Raw genomic sequence first — 20,853 nt, 5'->3', positions numbered from 1 at the left:
TACCTCGCTGACTGCTGAGAAGGCGTGGGACAGAAGGACTAGGCAGAGGCAAGGTCAGACGTAGCAGAAGGTCGGGGGCAGGCGGCAAGGTTCGTAGTCAGGATGGGTAGCAGAAGTTCAGGTACACAGGCTTTGGACACACTAAACGCTTTCACTGGCACAAGGCAACAAGATCCGGCAAGGGAGTGCATGGGAGGAGGTCAGATAAAGGCAGGGAGCAGATGGAAGCCAATTAAGCTAATTGGGCCAGGCACCAATCATTGGTGCACTGGCCCTTTAAGTCTCAGAGAGCTGGCGCGCGCGCGCCCTAGAGAGCGGAGCCGCGCGCGCCAGCACATGACAGCAGGGGACCGGGACGGGTAAGTGACCTGGGATGCGATTCGCGAGCGGGCGCGTCCCGCTGTGCTAATCGCATCCCCAACGGCCATGACAGTGCAGCGCTCCCGGTCAGCGGGACTGACCGGGGCGCTGCAGGGAGAAAGACGCCGTGAGCGCTCCGGGGAGGAGCGGGGACCCGGAGCGCTAGGCGTAACAACTCCATCACCTCATCCTACGCTACTCTCCATCACCTCATCCTACACTACACTCCATCACCTCATCCTACACTACACTCCATCACCTCATCCTACTCTGCATTCCATCACCTCATCCTACACTACACTCCATCACCTCTACCTACACTACACTCCATCACCTCATCCTACACTATACTACATCACCTCATCATATACTACACTCCATCACCTCATCCTACACTACACTCCATCACCTCATCCTACACTACACTCCATCACCTCATCCTACACTACACTCCATCACCTCTACCTACACTACACTCCATCAACTCATCCTACACTACACTCCATCACCTCATCCTACACTACACTCCATCACCTCATCCTACACTACACTCCATCACCTCATCCTACACTACACTCCATCACCTCAACCTACACTACACTCCATCACCTCATCCTACACTACAATCCATCACCTCATCCTACACAACACTCCATCACCTCATCCTACACTACACTCCATTACCTCATCCTACACTACAATCCATTACCTCATCCTACACTACAATCCATCACCTCTACCTGCACTACACTCCATCACCTCATCCTACACTACACTCCATCACCTCATCCTACACTACACTCCATCACCTCAACCTACACTACACTCCATCACCTCATCCTACACTACACTCCATCACCTCATCCTACACTACACTCCATCACCTCATCCTACACTACACTCCATCACCTCATCCTACACTACACTCCATCACCTCATCCTACACTACACTCCATAACTTCATACTACACTACACTCCATCACCTCATCCTACACTAGACTCCATCACCTCATCCTACACTACACTCCATCACCTCATCCTACACTACACGCCATCACCTCTACCTACACTACAATCCATCACCTCATCCTACACTACACTCCATCATCTCATCCTACACTACACTCCAGGGGGAGACTTCATCTAGAGATTGAGAAGAGCTGGGTCGAGTGTCTGACAGAGGAACAGAGGATGTCTCAAGGTCTAACAGCGAGAGTGAGGAGACCGCTGTCAGTAAAAGGTCTCGGAAAAGACGAGCTGGCCTTGGGAAAAAACTGGAGCAGATCCAGAATCTGGAAGAATCCCTGCAGATGGTTTCTGTGAAGTTGATGGAGAAAGAAAAAGAGGTACAACGCTTGCCAGAGGAGAGGGACAAATCGCTTGCTGACTTTAAGAAAGAGCAAGAAGCGAGACTTCAGCTGGAGAAAGTCATGGAGCACCACAAAAGGGAGTTTGTGGCTCTGCGGGATGAACTGTCCCGCTCCCAGGGTCTTGTGACCAGTAAGGAGAGTGAAGTGCAGAGTCTGGCCAAGCGGATGTCATTCCAGGAAGAAGAAGTGAGTCTTCTACATGGTGCCTATCAGGCTCTGCGGAGTGATCACGAGGCTAGGCTAGCAGCCATGGAAAAAATTTAAAAAGAGAAGAATGAAATGAAGATGGAAGTTGATGCTCTTGCTAGCAATCTGGGGAGTGTCTCTAAAGCTAAGAGACAACTTGAAGAGGAAGTCAAGGCGAAGAATGCCCTTGCACATGCTCTTCAATCTGCTCGTCATGACAATGACTTGCTCTGTGAGCAGTATGAGGAGGCCCTGGAACAAGTTGAGACTCTGAAACATGAAAACAAGAACTTGCAACAGGAGATCTCAGATCTATCTGAACAGATTGGTGAGAGTGGAAAATCTATCAATGAGTTAGAGAAGACCAAGAAACAGTTGCTGGACAGTGAAAAGATGATCTCCGCAAAGCTCAAGAGTGAGCAGCTGAAATATATAAAGCTGGAAGATGACATGAAGATCTTAAAAGAGAGCCTGGAAGCGCAGATCGAAACGCGCAGAAGGTCCCACGTAGCTACCTTGGTTTTGCTTGGAGCGCAACTCTACAAGCAGGTGGCTGTGCTGGCGGACAATGAACAATTGAGGAAACAATTGCTGTCTTCGGAAGATACTGTCAGGGACTTGACAGAGTTACTTGACAGTGAGAGGATGAAGTCCGCTAAACTCCAGTGTAAGCAGCGAAAATGTGAAAAAAAGGAAGAGGACCAGGAAGTCCTAAAAGAGAGCAGAGACCAAGATATGGTGGAATTGGCTCAAGAAAGGCTTCTGGGGCAGAAGTTACGGGATACAGGGATGCTTTCTCTGAAGCCCGGTAAAATGTTCTCTAATGCTAAGATTGAGGTGAAGCCCTGTAAGAAGCCCCCTGCAGCTAGGACTGAGCTGAAACCTGGTGGGAAATCCTCTGAAGTGGAGACTAAGGAAAATTCAGGTGGGAAATCCTCTGAACCTGAGTAGACCAAAAATTCTGAAGGTAATGCTGAGGCAGAGAAATCCTCTGAAGCAGAAGCTAAACCAGAGTCAACCTCAAAAGCTGTGAGTAAAGAAAATGGCACAACTGAAGCTACAGGTGAAGAGAAGAGTAACCCTGAAGAAGCTGCAGAGAAGAGCCAAACAGTAGTAGAAGCTGATTCTACACAAGAATCTGAAGGAGCCAAAGACTCTGAGGCCAAACCTGAGGAAGCTGGTGCCCCTGAAGAGAAAGGTGGAAGGGATGAGGTGAAACCATGTGAGAAATCCACTGAAGTCAAAACTGTGGTGAAACCAGGTGGGAAGTCCTCTAAAGTAGAAACTGAGATGGACCCGTGTCGGAGGTCCTCTGAAGCTACAGAGAACAGGACAGTGGTTGGTGAAGCTACTGAGGCCGAAAGATTTTCTGAAGCAGAGGCAGAGGTCCGGCAAGCCAGAAGAAGACAAAGGTTAGAAGCATTGGTCCTCTCGGTCCTTAATTTCAAGAACCCTGCCCACACCAGGGTGAAGTACCTGGTACTGGAGAGGTGTGACCGAGAGACTTGCAATTGGTGGCTCTTAAAAGTCCGGAAGAAAGAAGTCAAGGACTTCAGAGACTGTGGGACAAAAGTTGTCCCAGAGAAAGGAAACGCAGATGGTTTCTGCCTTTCAAATACATGTGCTCCTTCCCGGTGGTCTGAGCAAAGGGGGGGGGGGGGGGATATGTGATGAGGTGGCAAGGAAAGGTTGTATTTCCTTGGCTCACCCTGAAGTATCTCTCACCTGCTTCTTAATTAATGAGGCAGGAGGGAAGGGAGGTGTGTATATAAGATGGAGAGTCAGTCTAATCTGGGCTCTTCCTAGGAGACAGCAAGTGGGCTGTAGGGGAGAGACAGAGCCTGCTGAGAAGTACACAGCCTGAGCTATGAGTGGCTCAAAGAGTGACATGAATTGTGAGTAGAAGGTTGCAGGGGACATATGTTTAACCGGCTGAAGGAAGCTCAGCGGTTGTTAGTCAGGACAAGCTGATCTGTTTAGTCAGTTACCAGACGGTCTAGGATTTTGTTTGTTCCTGCTTTTTGTTTATTTTTTCCCTGCAACCTGTCTAATAAAACTGGCAAGGTGCCAGATTTGCCTTATAAACGTTTGTTTGCTGGTTTATTGAGAAGAAATGCATCCTGTGGCGTAGTCCAGGACGATCCCAGAGTGAATCCCCGAGGACTGTTCCTTACACACATATAATAACCTCTATCTATAACACATATAATAATCTCTATCTATACCACATATAGTAATCTCTATCTATACCACATATAATAATCTCTATCTACACCACATATAATAATCTCTATCTATACCACATATAATAACCTCTATCTATACCACATATAATAACCTCTATCTACACCACATATAATAACCTCTATCTATACCACATATAATAATCTCTATCTATACCACATATAATAACCTCTATCTATACCACATATAATAACCTCTATCTATACCACATATAATAACCTCTATCTACACCACGTATAATAACCTCTATCTATACCACATATAATAACCTCTATCTATACCACATATAATAACCTCTATCTATACCACATATAATAACATCTCTCTATACCACATATAATAACCTCTATCTATACCACATATAATAACCTCTATCTATACTACATATAATAACCTCTATCTATACCACATATAATAACCTCTACTTATACCACATATAATAACCTCTATCTATACCACATATACTAACATCTATCTATACCACATATAATAATCTCTATCTATACCACATATAATAACCTCTATCTATACCACATATAATAATCTCTATCTATACCACATATAATAACCTCTATCTATACCACATATAGTAATCTCTATCTATACCACATATAATAACTTCTATCTACACCACATATGATAACCTCTATCTATACCACATATAATAACCTCTATCTACACCACATATAATAACCTCTATCTATACCACATATAATAACCTCTATCTATACCACATATAATAACCTCTATCTATACCACATATAATAACCTCTATCTATACCACATATAATAACCTCTATCTATACCACATATAATAATCTCTATCTATACCACATATAATAATCTCTATCTACACCACATATAATAACCTCTATCTACACCACATATAATAACCTCTATCTATACCACATATAATAACATCTATCTATACCACATATAATAATCTCTATATATACCACATATAATAACCTCTATCTATACCACATATACTAACCTCTATCTATACCACATATAATAACCTCTATCTATACCACATATACTAACATCTATCTATACCACATATAATAACCTCTACTTATACCACATATAATAACCTCTATCTATACCACATATAATAACCTCTATCTATACCACATATAATAATGTCTATCTATACCACATATACTAACCTCTATCTACACCACATATAACCTCTATCTATACCACATATAATAACCTCTACTTATACCACATATAATAACCTCTATCTATACCACATATAATAACCTCTACTTATACCACATATAATAACCTCTATCTATACCACATATAATAACCTCTATCTATACCACATATACTAACATCTATCTATACCACATATAATAATCTCTATCTATACCACATATAATAACCTCTATATATACCACATATAATAACCTCTATCTATACCACATATAATAACCTCTATCTACACCACGTATAATAACCTCTATCTATACCACATATAATAACCTCTATCTATACCACATATAATAACCTCTATCTATACCACATATAATAACCTCTACTTATACCACATATAATAACCTCTATCTATACCACATATACTAACATCTATCTATACCACATATAATAATCTCTATCTATACCACATATAATAACCTCTATCTATACCACATATAATAATCTCTATCTATACCACATATAATAACCTCTATCTATACCACAAATAGTAATCTCTATCTATACCACATATAATAACCTCTATCTATACCACATATGATAACCTCTATCTATACCACATGTAATAACCTCTATCTACACCACATATAATAACCTCTATCTATACCACATATAGTAATCTCTATCTATACCACATATAATAACCTCTATCTATACCACATATGATAACCTCTATCTACACCACATATAATAACCTCTATACCACATATAATAACCTCTATCTACACCACATATAATAACCTCTATCTATACCACATATAATAACCTCTATCTATACCACATGTAATAACCTCTATCTATACCACATATACTAACATCTATCTATACCACATATAATAACCTCTATCTATACCACATATAATAATCTCTATCTATACCACATATAGTAATCTCTATCTATACCACATATAATAATCTCTATCTACACCACATATAATAATCTCTATCTATACCACATATAATAATCTCTATCTATACCACATATAATAATCTCTATCTATACCACATATAATAATCTCTATCTATACCACATATAATAACCTCTATCTATACCACATATACTAACATCTATCTATACCACATATAATAACCTCTATCTATACCACATATAATAACCTCTATCTATACCACATATAATAACCTCTATCTATACCACATATAATAACCTCTATCTATACCACATATAATAATCTCTATCTATACCACATATAGTAATCTCTATCTATACCACATATAATAATCTCTATCTATACCACATATAATAACCTCTATCTATACCACATATAATAATCTCTATCTATACCACATATAATAACCTCTATCTATACCACATATAGTAATCTCTATCTATACCACATATAATATCCTCTATCTATACCACATATACTAACATCTATCTATACCACATATAATAACCTCTACTTATACCACATATAATAACCTCTATCTATACCACATATAATAACCTCTATCTATACCACATATAATAATGTCTATCTATACCACATATACTAACCTCTATCTACACCACATATAATAACCTCTATCTATACCACATATAATAACCTCTATCTATACCACATATAATAACCTCTACTTATACCACATATAATAACCTCTATCTATACCACATATAATAACCTCTACTTATACCACATATAATAACCTCTATCTATACCACATATAATAACCTCTATCTATACCACATATACTAACATCTATCTATACCACATATAATAATCTCTATCTATACCACATATAATAACCTCTATATATACCACATATAATAACCTCTATCTATACCACATATAATAACCTCTATCTACACCACGTATAATAACCTCTATCTATACCACATATAATAACCTCTATCTATACCACATATAATAACCTCTATCTATACCACATATAATAACCTCTACTTATACCACATATAATAACCTCTATCTATACCACATATACTAACATCTATCTATACCACATATAATAATCTCTATCTATACCACATATAATAACCTCTATCTATACCACATATAATAATCTCTATCTATACCACATATGATAACCTCTATCTATACCACATATAATAACCTCTATCTACACCACATATAATAACCTCTATCTATCCCACGAATAATAACCTCTATCTATACCACATATAATAACCTCTATCTACACCACATATAATAACCTCTATACCACATATAATAACCTCTATCTACACCACATATAATAACATCTGTCACGATGCCGGCTGGCAGGTAGTGGATCCTCTGTGCCAGAGAGGGATTGGCGTGGACCGTGCTAGTGGATCGGTTCTAAGTCACTACTGGTTTTCACCAGAGCCCGCCGCAAAGCGGGATGGTCTTGCTGCGGCGGTAGTGACCAGGTCGTATCCACTAGCAACGGCTCACCTCTCTGGCTGCTGAAGATAGGCACGGTACAAGGGAGTAGACAGAAGCAAGGTCGGACGTAGCAGAAGGTCGGGGCAGGCAGCAAGGATCGTAGTCAGGGGCAACGGCAGGAGGTCTGGAACACAGGCTAGGAACATACAAGGAAACGCTTTCACTGGCACGATGGCAACAAGATCCGGCAAGGAAGTGCAGGGGAAGTGAGGTGATATAGGGAAGTGCACAGGTGATAACACTAATTGGAACCACTGCGCCAATCAGCGGCGCAGTGGCCCTTTAAATCGCAAAGACCCGGCGCGTGCGCGCCCTAGGGAGCGGGGCCGCGCGCGCCGGGACAGGACTGACGGAGAGCGAGTCAGGTACGGGAGCCGGGGTGCGCATCGCGAGCGGGCGCTACCCGCATCGCGAATCGCATCCCGGCTGGAGGCGGTATCGCAGCGCCCCGGGTCAGTGGATCTGACCGGAGCGCTGCAGTGAGGAGAGTGTAGCGAGCGCTCCGGGGAGGAGCGGGGACCCGGAGCGCTTGGCGTAACAGTACCCCCCCCCCTTGGGTCTCCCCCTCTTCTTAGAGCCTGAGAACCTGAGGAGCAGACTTTTGTCTAGGATGTTGTCCTCAGGTTCCCAGGATCTCTCTTCTGGACCACAACCCTCCCAATCCACTAAAAAAAAGGTTTTCCCTCTGACCTTTTTAGATGCCAGAATCTCTTTGACGGAGAAGATGTCCGAGGAGCCGGAAACAGGAGTGGGAGGAACAGATTTGGGAGAGAAACGGTTAATGATAAGTGGTTTAAGAAGAGAAACGTGAAAGGCATTAGGAATACGAAGAGAAGGAGGAAGAAGAAGTTTGTAAGAGACAGGATTAATCTGGCACAAAATTTTGAAAGGACCAAGATAGCGTGGTCCCAACTTATAGCTAGGGACACGGAAGCGGACATATTTAGCGGAGAGCCATACCTTGTCTCCAGGGGAAAAAATGGGAGGAGCTCTTCTTTTCTTATCCGCGAACTTCTTCATGCGTGATGAAGCCTGTAAGAGAGAATTTTGGGTCTCTCTCCATATGATGGAAAGATCACGAGAAATTTCATCCACAGCGGGCAGACCAGAGGGCAAGGGGGTAGGGAGGGGGGGAAGAGGGTGACGGCCGTACACCACGAAAAATGGGGATTTGGAGGAAGATTCAGAGACTCTGAAGTTATACGAGAATTCGGCCCATGGTAGAAGATCTGCCCAGTCATCCTGGCGGGAGGAAACAAAATGTCGTAAATAATCACCCAAGACCTGGTTAATTCTTTCTACTTGTCCATTGGATTGAGGATGATATGCAGAAGAAAAATTTAATTTAATCTTGAGTTGTTTACAGAGAGCCCTCCAGAATTTAGACACGAATTGGACGCCTCTATCCGAGACTATCTGTGTGGGCAACCCGTGAAGACGAAAAATGTGTACAAAAAATTGTTTAGCCAACTGAGGCGCTGAAGGAAGACCAGGAAGAGGGATGAAATGTGCCATTTTGGAGAATCGATCAACGACCACCCAAATAACAGTGTTGCCATGGGATGGGGGTAAGTCAGTAATAAAATCCATACCAATCAGAGACCAAGGCTGTTCGGGGACAGGCAGAGGATGAAGAAAACCAGCGGGCTTCTGGCGAGGAGTCTTATCCCGGGCACAGATAGTGCAGGCTCGCACAAAGTCCACAACATCCGTCTCCAGAGTCGGCCACCAATAGTAGCGAGAGATGAGTTGCACAGATTTCTTGATGCCCGCATGACCTGCGAGATGGGAAGAGTGGCCCCATTTGAGGATTCCGAGGCGTTGGCGTGGAGAAACAAAGGTCTTTCCTGGAGGAGTTTGCCTGATGGAGGCTGGAGAAGTGGAAATCAGGCAGTCAGGAGGAATGATGTGTTGCGGAGAGAGTTCAACTTCAGAAGCATCCGAGGAACGAGAGAGAGCATCGGCCCTAATGTTCTTATCGGCAGGCCGAAAGTGAATTTCAAAATTAAATCGGGCAAAGAACAGAGACCACCTGGCCTGGCGAGGATTCAGCCGTTGGGCAGACTGGAGGTAGGAGAGGTTCTTGTGATCGGTGTAAATAATAACTGGAAATCTTGATCCCTCCAGCAGATGCCTCCATTCCTCAAGTGCTAATTTAATGGCTAGAAGCTCTCGATCCCCGATGGAGTAGTTTCTCTCCGCCGGAGAGAAGGTCCTAGAAAAAAAACCACAAGTAACAGCATGCCCGGAAGAATTTTTTTGTAGAAGGACAGCTCCAGCTCCCACAGAGGAGGCATCAACCTCCAATAGGAAGGGTTTAGATGGGTCAGGTCTGGAGAGCACGGGAGCCGAAGAAAAGGCAGACTTGAGCCGTTTAAAGGCGTCTTCCGCTTGAGGAGGCCAAGACTTGGGATCGGCATTTTTTTTGGTTAAAGCCACGATAGGAGCCACAACGGTAGAAAAATGTGGAATAAATTGTCTGTAATAATTGGCGAACCCCAAAAAACGTTGGATAGCACGGAGTCCGGAGGGGCGTGGCCAATCTAAGACGGCAGAGAGTTTGTCTGGATCCATTTGTAGTCCCTGGCCAGAGACCAAGTATCCTAGGAAAGGAAGAGATTGGCATTCAAACAGACATTTCTCTATTTTGGCATAGAGTTGATTGTCACGAAGTCTCTGAAGAACCATGCGGACATGCTGGCGGTGTTCTTCTAGATTGGCAGAAAAAATCAGGATATCGTCCAGATATACAACAACACAGGAGTATAAAAGATCACGAAAAATTTCATTAACAAAGTCTTGGAAGACGGCAGGGGCGTTGCACAGGCCAAAGGGCATGACCAGATACTCAAAGTGTCCATCTCTGGTGTTAAATGCCGTTTTCCATTCATCCCCCTCTCTGATGCGGATGAGATTATAAGCACCTCTTAAGTCCAGTTTGGTAAAGATGTGGGCACCTTGGAGGCGATCAAAGAGTTCAGAGATGAGAGGTAGGGGGTAGCGGTTCTTAACCGTGATTTTATTAAGACCGCGGTAGTCAATGCAAGGGCGTAGAGAGCCATCTTTTTTGGACACAAAGAAAAATCCGGCTCCGGCAGGAGAGGAGGATTTACGGATAAAGCCCTTTTTTAAATTTTCCTGGACGTATTCAGACATGGCAAGAGTCTCTGGGGCGGACAGAGGAAAAATTCTGCCCCGGGGTGGAGTAGTGCCCGGGAGGAGGTCGATAGGACAATCATAAGGCCTGTGAGGAGGTAGAGTCTCAGCTTGTTTTTTGCAAAAAACATCCGCAAAGTCCATATAGGCCTTAGGGAGACCGGTTACGGGAGGAACCACAGAGTCACGGCAAGGGTTACTGGGAACCGGTTTTAGGCAGTCCTTGGAACAAGAGGGCCCCCAACTCTTGATCTCCCCAGTGGACCAATCCAGGGTTGGGGAGTGAAGTTGAAGCCAGGGAAGTCCAAGGAGAATTTCAGAAGTGCAATTGGGAAGGACCAAAAGTTCAATCCTCTCGTGATGAGGCCCGATGTGCATTAGAAGGGGCTCCGTGCGGAAACGTATGGTACAGTCCAATCTTTCATTGTTTACACAATTGATGTAGAGGGGTCTGGCGAGACTGGTCACCGGGATGTTGAACCTGTTGACGAGAGAGGCCAAAATAAAATTTCCTGCAGATCCGGAGTCCAAGAAGGCCACAGCAGAGAAGGAGAAGGCAGATGCAGACATCCGCACAGGCACAGTAAGACGTGGAGAAGCAGAGTAGACATCAAGGACTGTCTCACCTTTGTGCGGAGATAGCGTACGTCTTTCCAGGCGGGGAGGACGGATAGGACAATCCTTCAGGAAGTGTTCGGTACTAGCACAGTACAGGCAGAGATTCTCCATGCGGCGTCGTGTCCTCTCTTGAGGTGTCAGGCGAGACCGGTCGACCTGCATAGCCTCCACAGCGGGAGGCACAGGAACAGATTGCAGGGGACCAGAGGAGAGAGGAGCCGGGGAGAAGAAACGCCTCGTGCGAACAGAGTCCATATCCTGGCGGAGTTCCTGACGCCTTTCGGAAAAACGCATGTCAATGCGAGTGGCTAGGTGAATGAGTTCATGTAGATTAGCAGGGATTTCTCGTGCGGCCAGAACATCTTTAATGTTGCTGGATAGGCCTTTTTTAAAGGTCGCGCAGAGGGCCTCATTATTCCAGGATAATTCTGAAGCAAGAGTACGGAATTGTACGGCATACTCGCCAACGGAAGAATTACCCTGGACCAGGTTCAACAGGGCAGTCTCAGCAGAAGAGGCTCGGGCAGGTTCCTAAAAGACACTTCGAATTTCCGAGAAGAAGGAGTGTACAGAGGCAGTGACGGGGTCATTGCGGTCCCAGAGCGGTGTGGCCCAAGACAGGGCTTTTCCAGACAGAAGGCTGACTACGAAAGCCACCTTAGACCTTTCAGTGGGAAACTGGTCCGACATCATCTCCAAGTGCAGGGAGCATTGGGAAAGAAAGCCACGGCAAAACTTAGAGTCCCCATCAAATTTATCCGGCAAGGATAGTCGTAGACCAGAAGCGGCCACTCGCTGCGGAGGAGATGCAGGAGCTGGCGGAGGAGATGATTGCTGAAGCTGTGGTAGTAACTGCTGAAGCATAACGGTCAGTTGAGACAGCTGTTGGCCTTGTTGCGCTATCTGTTGCGACTGCTGGGCGACCACCGTGGTGAGGTCAGCGACAACTGGCAGAGGAACTTCAGCGGGATCCATGGCCGGATCTACTGTCACGATGCCGGCTGGCAGGTAGTGGATCCTCTGTGCCAGAGAGGGATTGGCGTGGACCGTGCTAGTGGATCGGTTCTAAGTCACTACTGGTTTTCACCAGAGCCCGCCGCAAAGCGGGATGGTCTTGCTGCGGCGGTAGTGACCAGGTCGTATCCACTAGCAACGGCTCAACCTCTCTGGCTGCTGAAGATAGGCGCGGTACAAGGGAGCAGACAGAAGCAAGGTCGGACGTAGCAGAAGGTCGGGGCAGGCAGCAAGGATCGTAGTCAGGGGCAACGGCAGGAGGTCTGGAACACAGGCTAGGAACATACAAGGAAACGCTTTCACTGGCACGATGGCAACAAGATCCGGCAAGGAAGTGCAGGGGAAGTGAGGTGATATAGGGAAGTGCACAGGTGATAACACTAATTGGAACCACTGCGCCAATCAGCGGCGCAGTGGCCCTTTAAATCGCAAAGACCCGGCGCGCGCGCGCCCTAGGGAGCGGGGCCGCGCGCGCCGGGACAGGACTGACGGAGAGCGAGTCAGGTACGGGAGCCGGGGTGCGCATCGCGAGCGGGCGCTACCCGCATCGCGAATCGCATCCCGGCTGGAGGCGGTATCGCAGCGCCCCGGGTCAGTGGATCTGACCGGAGCGCTGCAGTGAGGAGAGTGTAGCGAGCGCTCCGGGGAGGAGCGGGGACCCGGAGCGCTTGGCGTAACAACATCTATCTATACCACATATAATAACCTCTATCTATACCACATATAATAATCTCTATCTATACCACATATAGTAATCTCTATCTATACCACATATAATAATCTCTATCTACACCACATATAATAATCTCTATCTATACCACATATAATAATCTCTATCTATACCACATATAATAATCTCTATCTATACCACATATAATAATCTCTATCTATACCACATATAATAACCTCTATCTATACCACATATAATAACCTCTATCTATACCACATATAATAATCTCTATCTACACCACATATAATAACCTCTATCTATACCACATATAATAACCTCTATCTATACCACATATAGTAATCTCTATCTATACCACATATAATAACCTCTATCTATACCACATATGATAACCTCTATCTATACCACATATAATAATCTCTATCTATACCACATATAATAACCTCTATCTATACCACATATAGTAATCTCTATCTATACCCCATATAATAATCTCTATCTATACCACATATACTAACATCTATCTATACCACATATAATAATCTCTATCTATACCACATATAATAATCTCTATCTATACCACATATAATAACCTCTATCTATACCACATATAATAACCTCTATCTATACCACATATAATAATCTCTATCTACACCACATATAATAACCTCTATCTATACCACATATAATAACCTCTATCTATACCACATATAGTAATCTCTATCTATACCACATATAATAACCTCTATCTATACCACATATAATAACCTCTATCTATACCACATATACTAACATCTATCTATACCACATATAATAACCTCTATCTATACCACATATAATAATCTCTATCTACACCACATATAATAACCTCTATCTATACCACATATAATAACCTCTATCTATACCACATATAGTAATCTCTATCTATACCACATATAATAACCTCTATCTATACCACATATAGTAATCTCTATCTATACCACATATAATAACCTCTATCTATACCACATATGATAACCTCTATCTATACCACATATAATAATCTCTATCTATACCACATATAATAACCTCTATCTATACCACATATAGTAATCTCTATCTATACCCCATATAATAATCTCTATCTATACCACATATACTAACATCTATCTATACCACATATAATAACCTCTACTTATACCACATATAATAACCTCTATCTATACCACATATAATAACCTCTATCTATACCACATATAATAATGTCTATCTATACCACATACACTAACCTCTATCTACACCACATATAATAACCTCTATCTATACCACATATAATAACCTCTATCTATACCACATATAATAACCTCTACTTATACCACATATAATAACCTCTATCTATACCACATATAATAACCTCTACTTATACCACATATAATAACCTCTATCTATACCACATATAATAACCTCTATCTATACCACATATACTAACATCTATCTATACCACATATAATAATCTCTATCTATACCACATATAATAACCTCTATATATACCACATATAATAACCTCTATCTATACCACATATAATAACCTCTATCTACACCACATATAATAACCTCTATCTATACCACATATAATAACCTCTATCTATACCACATATAATAACCTCTATCTATACCACATATAATAACCTCTACTTATACCACATATAATAACCTCTATCTATACCACATATACTAACATCTATCTATACCACATATAATAATCTCTATCTATACCACATATAATAACCTCTATCTATACCACATATAATAATCTCTATCTATACCACATATAATAACCTCTATCTATACCACATATAGTAATCTCTATCTATACCACATATGATAACCTCTATCTATACCACATATAATAACCTCTATCTACACCACATATAATAACCTCTATCTATACCACATATAGTAATCTCTATCTATACCACATATAATAACCTCTATCTATACCACATATGATAACCTCTATCTATACCACATATAATAACCTCTATCTACACCACATATAATAACCTCTATACCACATATAATAACCTCTATCTACACCACATATAATAACCTCTATCTATACCACATATAATAACCTCTATCTATACCACATATAATAACCTCTATCTATACCACATGTAATAACCTCTATCTATACCACATATACTAACATCTATCTATACCACATATAATAACCTCTATCTATACCACATATAATAATCTCTATCTATACCACATATAGTAATCTCTATCTATACCACATATAATAATCTCTATCTACACCACATATAATAATCTCTATCTATACCACATATAATAATCTCTATCTATACCACATATAATAATCTCTATCTATACCACATATAATAATCTCTATCTATACCACATATAATAACCTCTATCTATACCACATATAATAACCTCTATCTATACCACATATACTAACATCTATCTATACCACATATAATAACCTCTATCTATACCACATATAATAATCTCTATCTACACCACATATAATAATCTCTATCTATACCACATATAATAATCTCTATCTATTCCACATATAATAATCTCTATCTATACCACATATAGTAATCTCTATCTATACCACATATAATAACCTCTATCTACACCACATATAATAACCTCTATCTATACCACATATAATAACCTCTATCTACACCACATATAATAACCTCTATCTACACCACATATAATAACCTCTATACCACATATTATAACATCTATCTACACCACATATAATAACCTCTATATATACCACATATAATAACCTCTATCTACACCACATATAATAACCTCTATCTATACCACATATACTAACCTCTATCTACACCACATATAATTACCTCTATCTACACCACATATAATAACCTCTATCTATACCACATATAATAACCTCTATATATACCACATATAATAACCTCTATCTACACCACATATAATAACCTCTATACCACATATAATAACCTCTATCTACACCACACATAATAACCTCTATATATACCACACTCCATCACCTCTACCTACACAACACTCACATCACCTACACCATACTACATCACATCCAAGCCTCATGGATCTCCTCACCACAACCTACATCCATTCACACAATCAGTATTTACTCCCGATCCCACCCTCAGTACCTGGGCATATGTCTTTGTGAGGATGGACTCTGACTTGTCTCTGGGTTGGGTCTGTAGGTCGGAGTGGGCAGGTGGTGGATGGCTCATATGTATAAAGAGCAGGGCCAGCAGAGCCGATGTGGACTCCATGTCACGTTTCTTCTTATGCTGAGTTCTATCTTCTCAGTGAACGTCGTTCTGTTCTCTGTGAAACATGAAATGGACCATGAGCTACAACGTCTACTGGGAAACTGAGTCCATGTACTAGTGATCCCAGAATCTGTTCACCAACAGGTTTCACCATTGTATCTGACCCCTGGGGGAGTTATTGGGCTTAGACCATCTCATGTATGACCACCTCATGTATGACCATCTCATGTATGACCATCTCATGTATGACCACCTCATGTGTGACCACCTCATGTATGACCACCACAAGTATGACCACTTCATGTGTGACCACCTCATGTATGACCACTTCATGTGTGACCACCTCATGTATGACCACCTCATGTATGACCACCTCATGTATGACCACCTCAAGTATATCCACCTCATGTGTGACCATCTCATGTATAACTACCTCAGAACATTTAGAAGAGGAAACAGAAAGATAGGAATATTCTTAAAATCCTGAATTCCGATCTGATATCCAGCTTAGTGGGACTTATCTGGTAGAAGGAAGGTCCAAGAGGAATGTATGGGAAGATCGGAGCTCAACACCCTTAGTCAATGTAGCCTGGCACACAGAAACCACTATGACCCTTCAACCTGGGCCTGGGCCAGTTATAATGCTCAGAACCTTAGACAACCAGCGGCAGGTTTTGAGGTCGTTCACCATCGCAGAACTCCTTACGTCAGCCATTCATGTGCCCAGCAGGTTGGTGTATACATGCCCCTATCTATCATGTGACCTCCGCTAAACCCACACTATGCCATCTCCTCAAGTTTCTCACCTTTTCTTCAGTTTTCGTTTCACTTCGTAGCAGATCTGCAAAACATCAAATCATCTCATGGTTATACAGTGTGTCCCCCCAAGGGCATGGCCCCTGGTGCTAGGTCCTTATTAATCCTACCCATAATACACAGGGTAGTTGAGGTGTCTCTCATAGGTCTCAGGGCAGGGCAGTCTTTTTCCCTACAGTTGAGGTGTCTCTCTTAGGTCTCGGGAGGACAGTTTTTTTCCCTATACCTGAGGTGTCTCTCGTAGGTCTCGGGTCAGGGCAGTTTTTCGCCTGTAGTTTAGGTGCCTCTCTTAGGGCTCAAGAGAGCAGTCTTTCCCCTGTAGTTTAGATGTCTCTCTTAGGTCTCAGGAGGGCAGTCTTTCCCCTGTGGTTGATGTGTCTCTCGTAGGTCTAGGGTCAGGCAGTATTTCCCCTATAGTTGAGGTGTCTCTCTTAGGTCTCAGGAGGGAAGTCTTTCCCTTATCGTTGATGTGTCACCCTTAGGTCTCAGTTCAGGGCAGTATTTTGCCTATAGATGAGGTGTTTCTCTTAGGTCTCAAGAAAGCAATCTTTCCCCTGTAGTTTAGGTGTCTCTCTTAGGTCTTGAAAGGGTAGTCTTTTCCCATAGTTAAGGTGTCTCTCATAGGTCTTTGGTCAGGGCAGTACTTCTCCTATAGTTGAGGTGTCTCTCTTAGGTCTCAGGAGGGAAGTATTTCCCTTATAGTTGAGGTGTCTCTCTTAGGTCTCAGGAGGGAAGTCTTTCCCCTATAGGTGAGGGGTCTCTCGTAGGTCTCAGGTCATGGCAGTCTTTCCCCTATAGGTGAGGTGTCTCTGGTAGGTCTCGGGTCAGGGCAGTCTTTCCCCTATAGGTGAGGTGTCTTTTGTAGGTCTCAGGTCAGGGCAGTCTTTCCCCTGTAGGTGAGGTGTCTCTTGTAGGTCTCAGGTCAGGGCAGTGTTTCCCCTGTATGGGGAGGTGTCTCTCATAGGTCTCGGGTCAGGGCAGACGTTCCCCTATAGGTGAGGTGTCTCTCGTAGGTCTCAGGTCAGAGCAGTTTCTCCACTATAGGGGAGGTGTCTCTTGTAGGTCTCAGGTCAGGGCAGTCTCTCCACTATAGTTGAGGTGTCTCTTGTAGGTCTCAGGTCAGGGCAGATGATCCACTATAGTTGAGGTGTCTCTCTTAGGTCTCAGGAGGGAAGTCTTTCCCCTATAGGTGAGGTGTCTCTCGTAGGTCCCGGGTCAGGGCAGTCTTTCCCTTATAGTTGAGGTGTCTCTCTTAGGTCTCAGGAGGGAAGTCTTTCCCCTATAGGTGAGGTGTCTCTCATAGGTCTCGGGTCAGGGCAGTCTGTCCACTATAGTTGAGGTGTCTCTCGTAGGTCTCCAGTCAGGGCAGTCTCTCCACTATAGGTGAGGTGTCTCTCGTAGGTCTCGGGTCAGGGCAGTGTCTCCCCAATACTTGAGGTGCCTCACTCACCTGTGTCTGCAGTGTCTGTCTTAGCTCCCAGTTCAGAGCTGCGTATGTTCTCTCTCGGAGTATGTCTATGCACATCTGGAGAATGTCTCTTACAGTTTTGCCAGAGAGGGTGGTCTGAAGTATTTATCCAATGAGGCCGGAGAATGTTATCTGACATTAACACTCATTTTCCTGAGTCACCTGACCAGGTGCCCACACGTCTGAGACCAACCATCCCTGTAAATGGCGATAGTCCATCATACGCTCATAGTGAAGCGGGAGAGAACCTCACCCACGCCGCCCTGATTTACAGCCCTCTACACCTTCCTGAGCCTTATTTGGCTCCTCAGTATCTGGAAAACATTTCCACATGTGAAATAAAGAGAGAGAAGAAAGTGAAAGTGATCATCCTACAGGGGAATCCTCCCCTCCTGAAAAGGTCTCCGGAGGATTGTAACACACCACCGATACCCTATGACATCACTAAATAGGTCTCCAGAGGATTGTACCACACCACCGATACCCTATGACATCACTAAATAGGTCTCCAGAGGATTGTACCACACCACCGATACCCTATGACATCACTAAATAGGTCTCCATAGGATTGTACCAAACTACCAATACTCTATGACATCACTAAATAGGTCTCCAGAGGATTGTACCACACCACCGATACCCTATGACATCACTACATAGGTCTCCAGAGGATTGTACCACACCACCGATACCCTATGACATCACTAAATAGGTCTCAAGAGGATTGTACCACACCACCGATACCCTATGACATCACTAAATAGGTCTCCAGAGGATTGTACCACACCACCGATACCCTATGACATCACTAAATAGGTCTCCAGAGGATTGTACCACACCACTGATACCCTATGACATCACTAAATAGATCTCCAGAGGATTGTACCACACCACCGATACCCTATGACATCACTAAATAGGTCTCCAGAGGATTGTACCACACCACCAATACCCTATGACATAACTAAATAGATCTCCATAGGATTGTACCAAACTACCAATACTCTATGACATTACTAAAAAGGTCTCCAGAGGATTGTACCACACCACCGATACCCTATGACATCACTAAATAGGTCTCCAGAGGATTGTACCACACCACCAATACCCTATGACATCACTAAATAGGTCTCCAGAGGATTGTACCACACCACCAATACCCTATGACATCACTAAATAGGTCTCCAGAGGATTGTACCACACCACCGATACCCTATGACATCACTAAATAGGTCTCCATAGGATTGTACCAAACTACCAATACTCTATGACATCACTAAATAGGTCTCCAGAGGATTGTACCACACCACCGATACCCTATGACATCACTACATAGGTCTCCAGAGGATTGTACCACACCACCGATACCCTATGACATCACTAAATAGGTCTCCAGAGGATTGTACCACACCACCAATACCCTATGACATCACTAAATAGGTCTCCAGAGGATTGTACCACACCACCGATACCCTATGACATCACTAAATAGGTCTCCAGAGGATTGTACCACACCACCGATACCCTATGACATCACTAAATAGGTCTCCAGAGGATTGTACCACACCACTGATACCCTATGACATCACTAAATAGATCTCCAGAGGATTGTACCACACCACCGATACCCTATGACATCACTAAATAGGTCTCCAGAGGATTGTACCACACCACCGATACCCTATGACATCACTAAATAGATCTTCATAGGATTGTACCAAACTACCAATACTCTATGACATCACTAAAAAGGTCTCCAGAGGATTGTACCACACCACCGATACCCTATGACATCACTAAATAGGTCTCCAGAGGATTGTACCACACCACTGATACCCTATGACATCACTAAATAGATCTCCAGAGGATTGTACCACACCACCGATACCCTATGACATCACTAAATAGGTCTCCAGAGGATTGTACCACACCACCAATACCCTATGACATCACTAAATAGGTCTCCAGAGGATTGTACCACACCACCGATACCCT

The 20,853-nt window shown here is 43.1% G+C and overlaps 1 protein-coding gene across 2 annotated transcripts in view; it reads right to left on the bottom strand.

Annotated features, from left to right (window-relative positions):
• LOC130299908 (matrix metalloproteinase-21-like) overlaps window positions 1–19,037 on the bottom strand; it is a 37,016-nt gene extending 17,979 nt beyond the window's left edge. Inside the window, exons 1-3 of one of the 2 annotated variants that reach the window (XM_056551500.1) lie at window positions 18,841–19,037; window positions 17,381–17,415; window positions 16,446–16,629 (exon numbers count right to left, since the gene is read on the bottom strand). In XM_056551500.1, the coding sequence (XP_056407475.1) occupies window positions 16,446–16,574 (129 nt within the window). In that variant the 5' untranslated portion in view covers window positions 16,575–16,629; window positions 17,381–17,415; window positions 18,841–19,037. Of the gene's footprint in view, window positions 1–16,445; window positions 16,630–17,380; window positions 17,547–18,840 lie in introns of those variants that run through there. The other variant, XM_056551501.1, reaches the window with a different exon arrangement.
• Window positions 19,038–20,853: the final 1,816 nt, after the last annotated feature.

Source organism: Hyla sarda, chromosome 1 (genome assembly GCF_029499605.1).
Source record: "Hyla sarda isolate aHylSar1 chromosome 1, aHylSar1.hap1, whole genome shotgun sequence".
NCBI classification, from domain to species: Eukaryota; Metazoa; Chordata; class Amphibia; order Anura; family Hylidae; genus Hyla; species Hyla sarda.
Note: the sequence above shows the minus strand (reverse complement) of the source record. Positions and strands in the feature narration are given on the sequence as shown.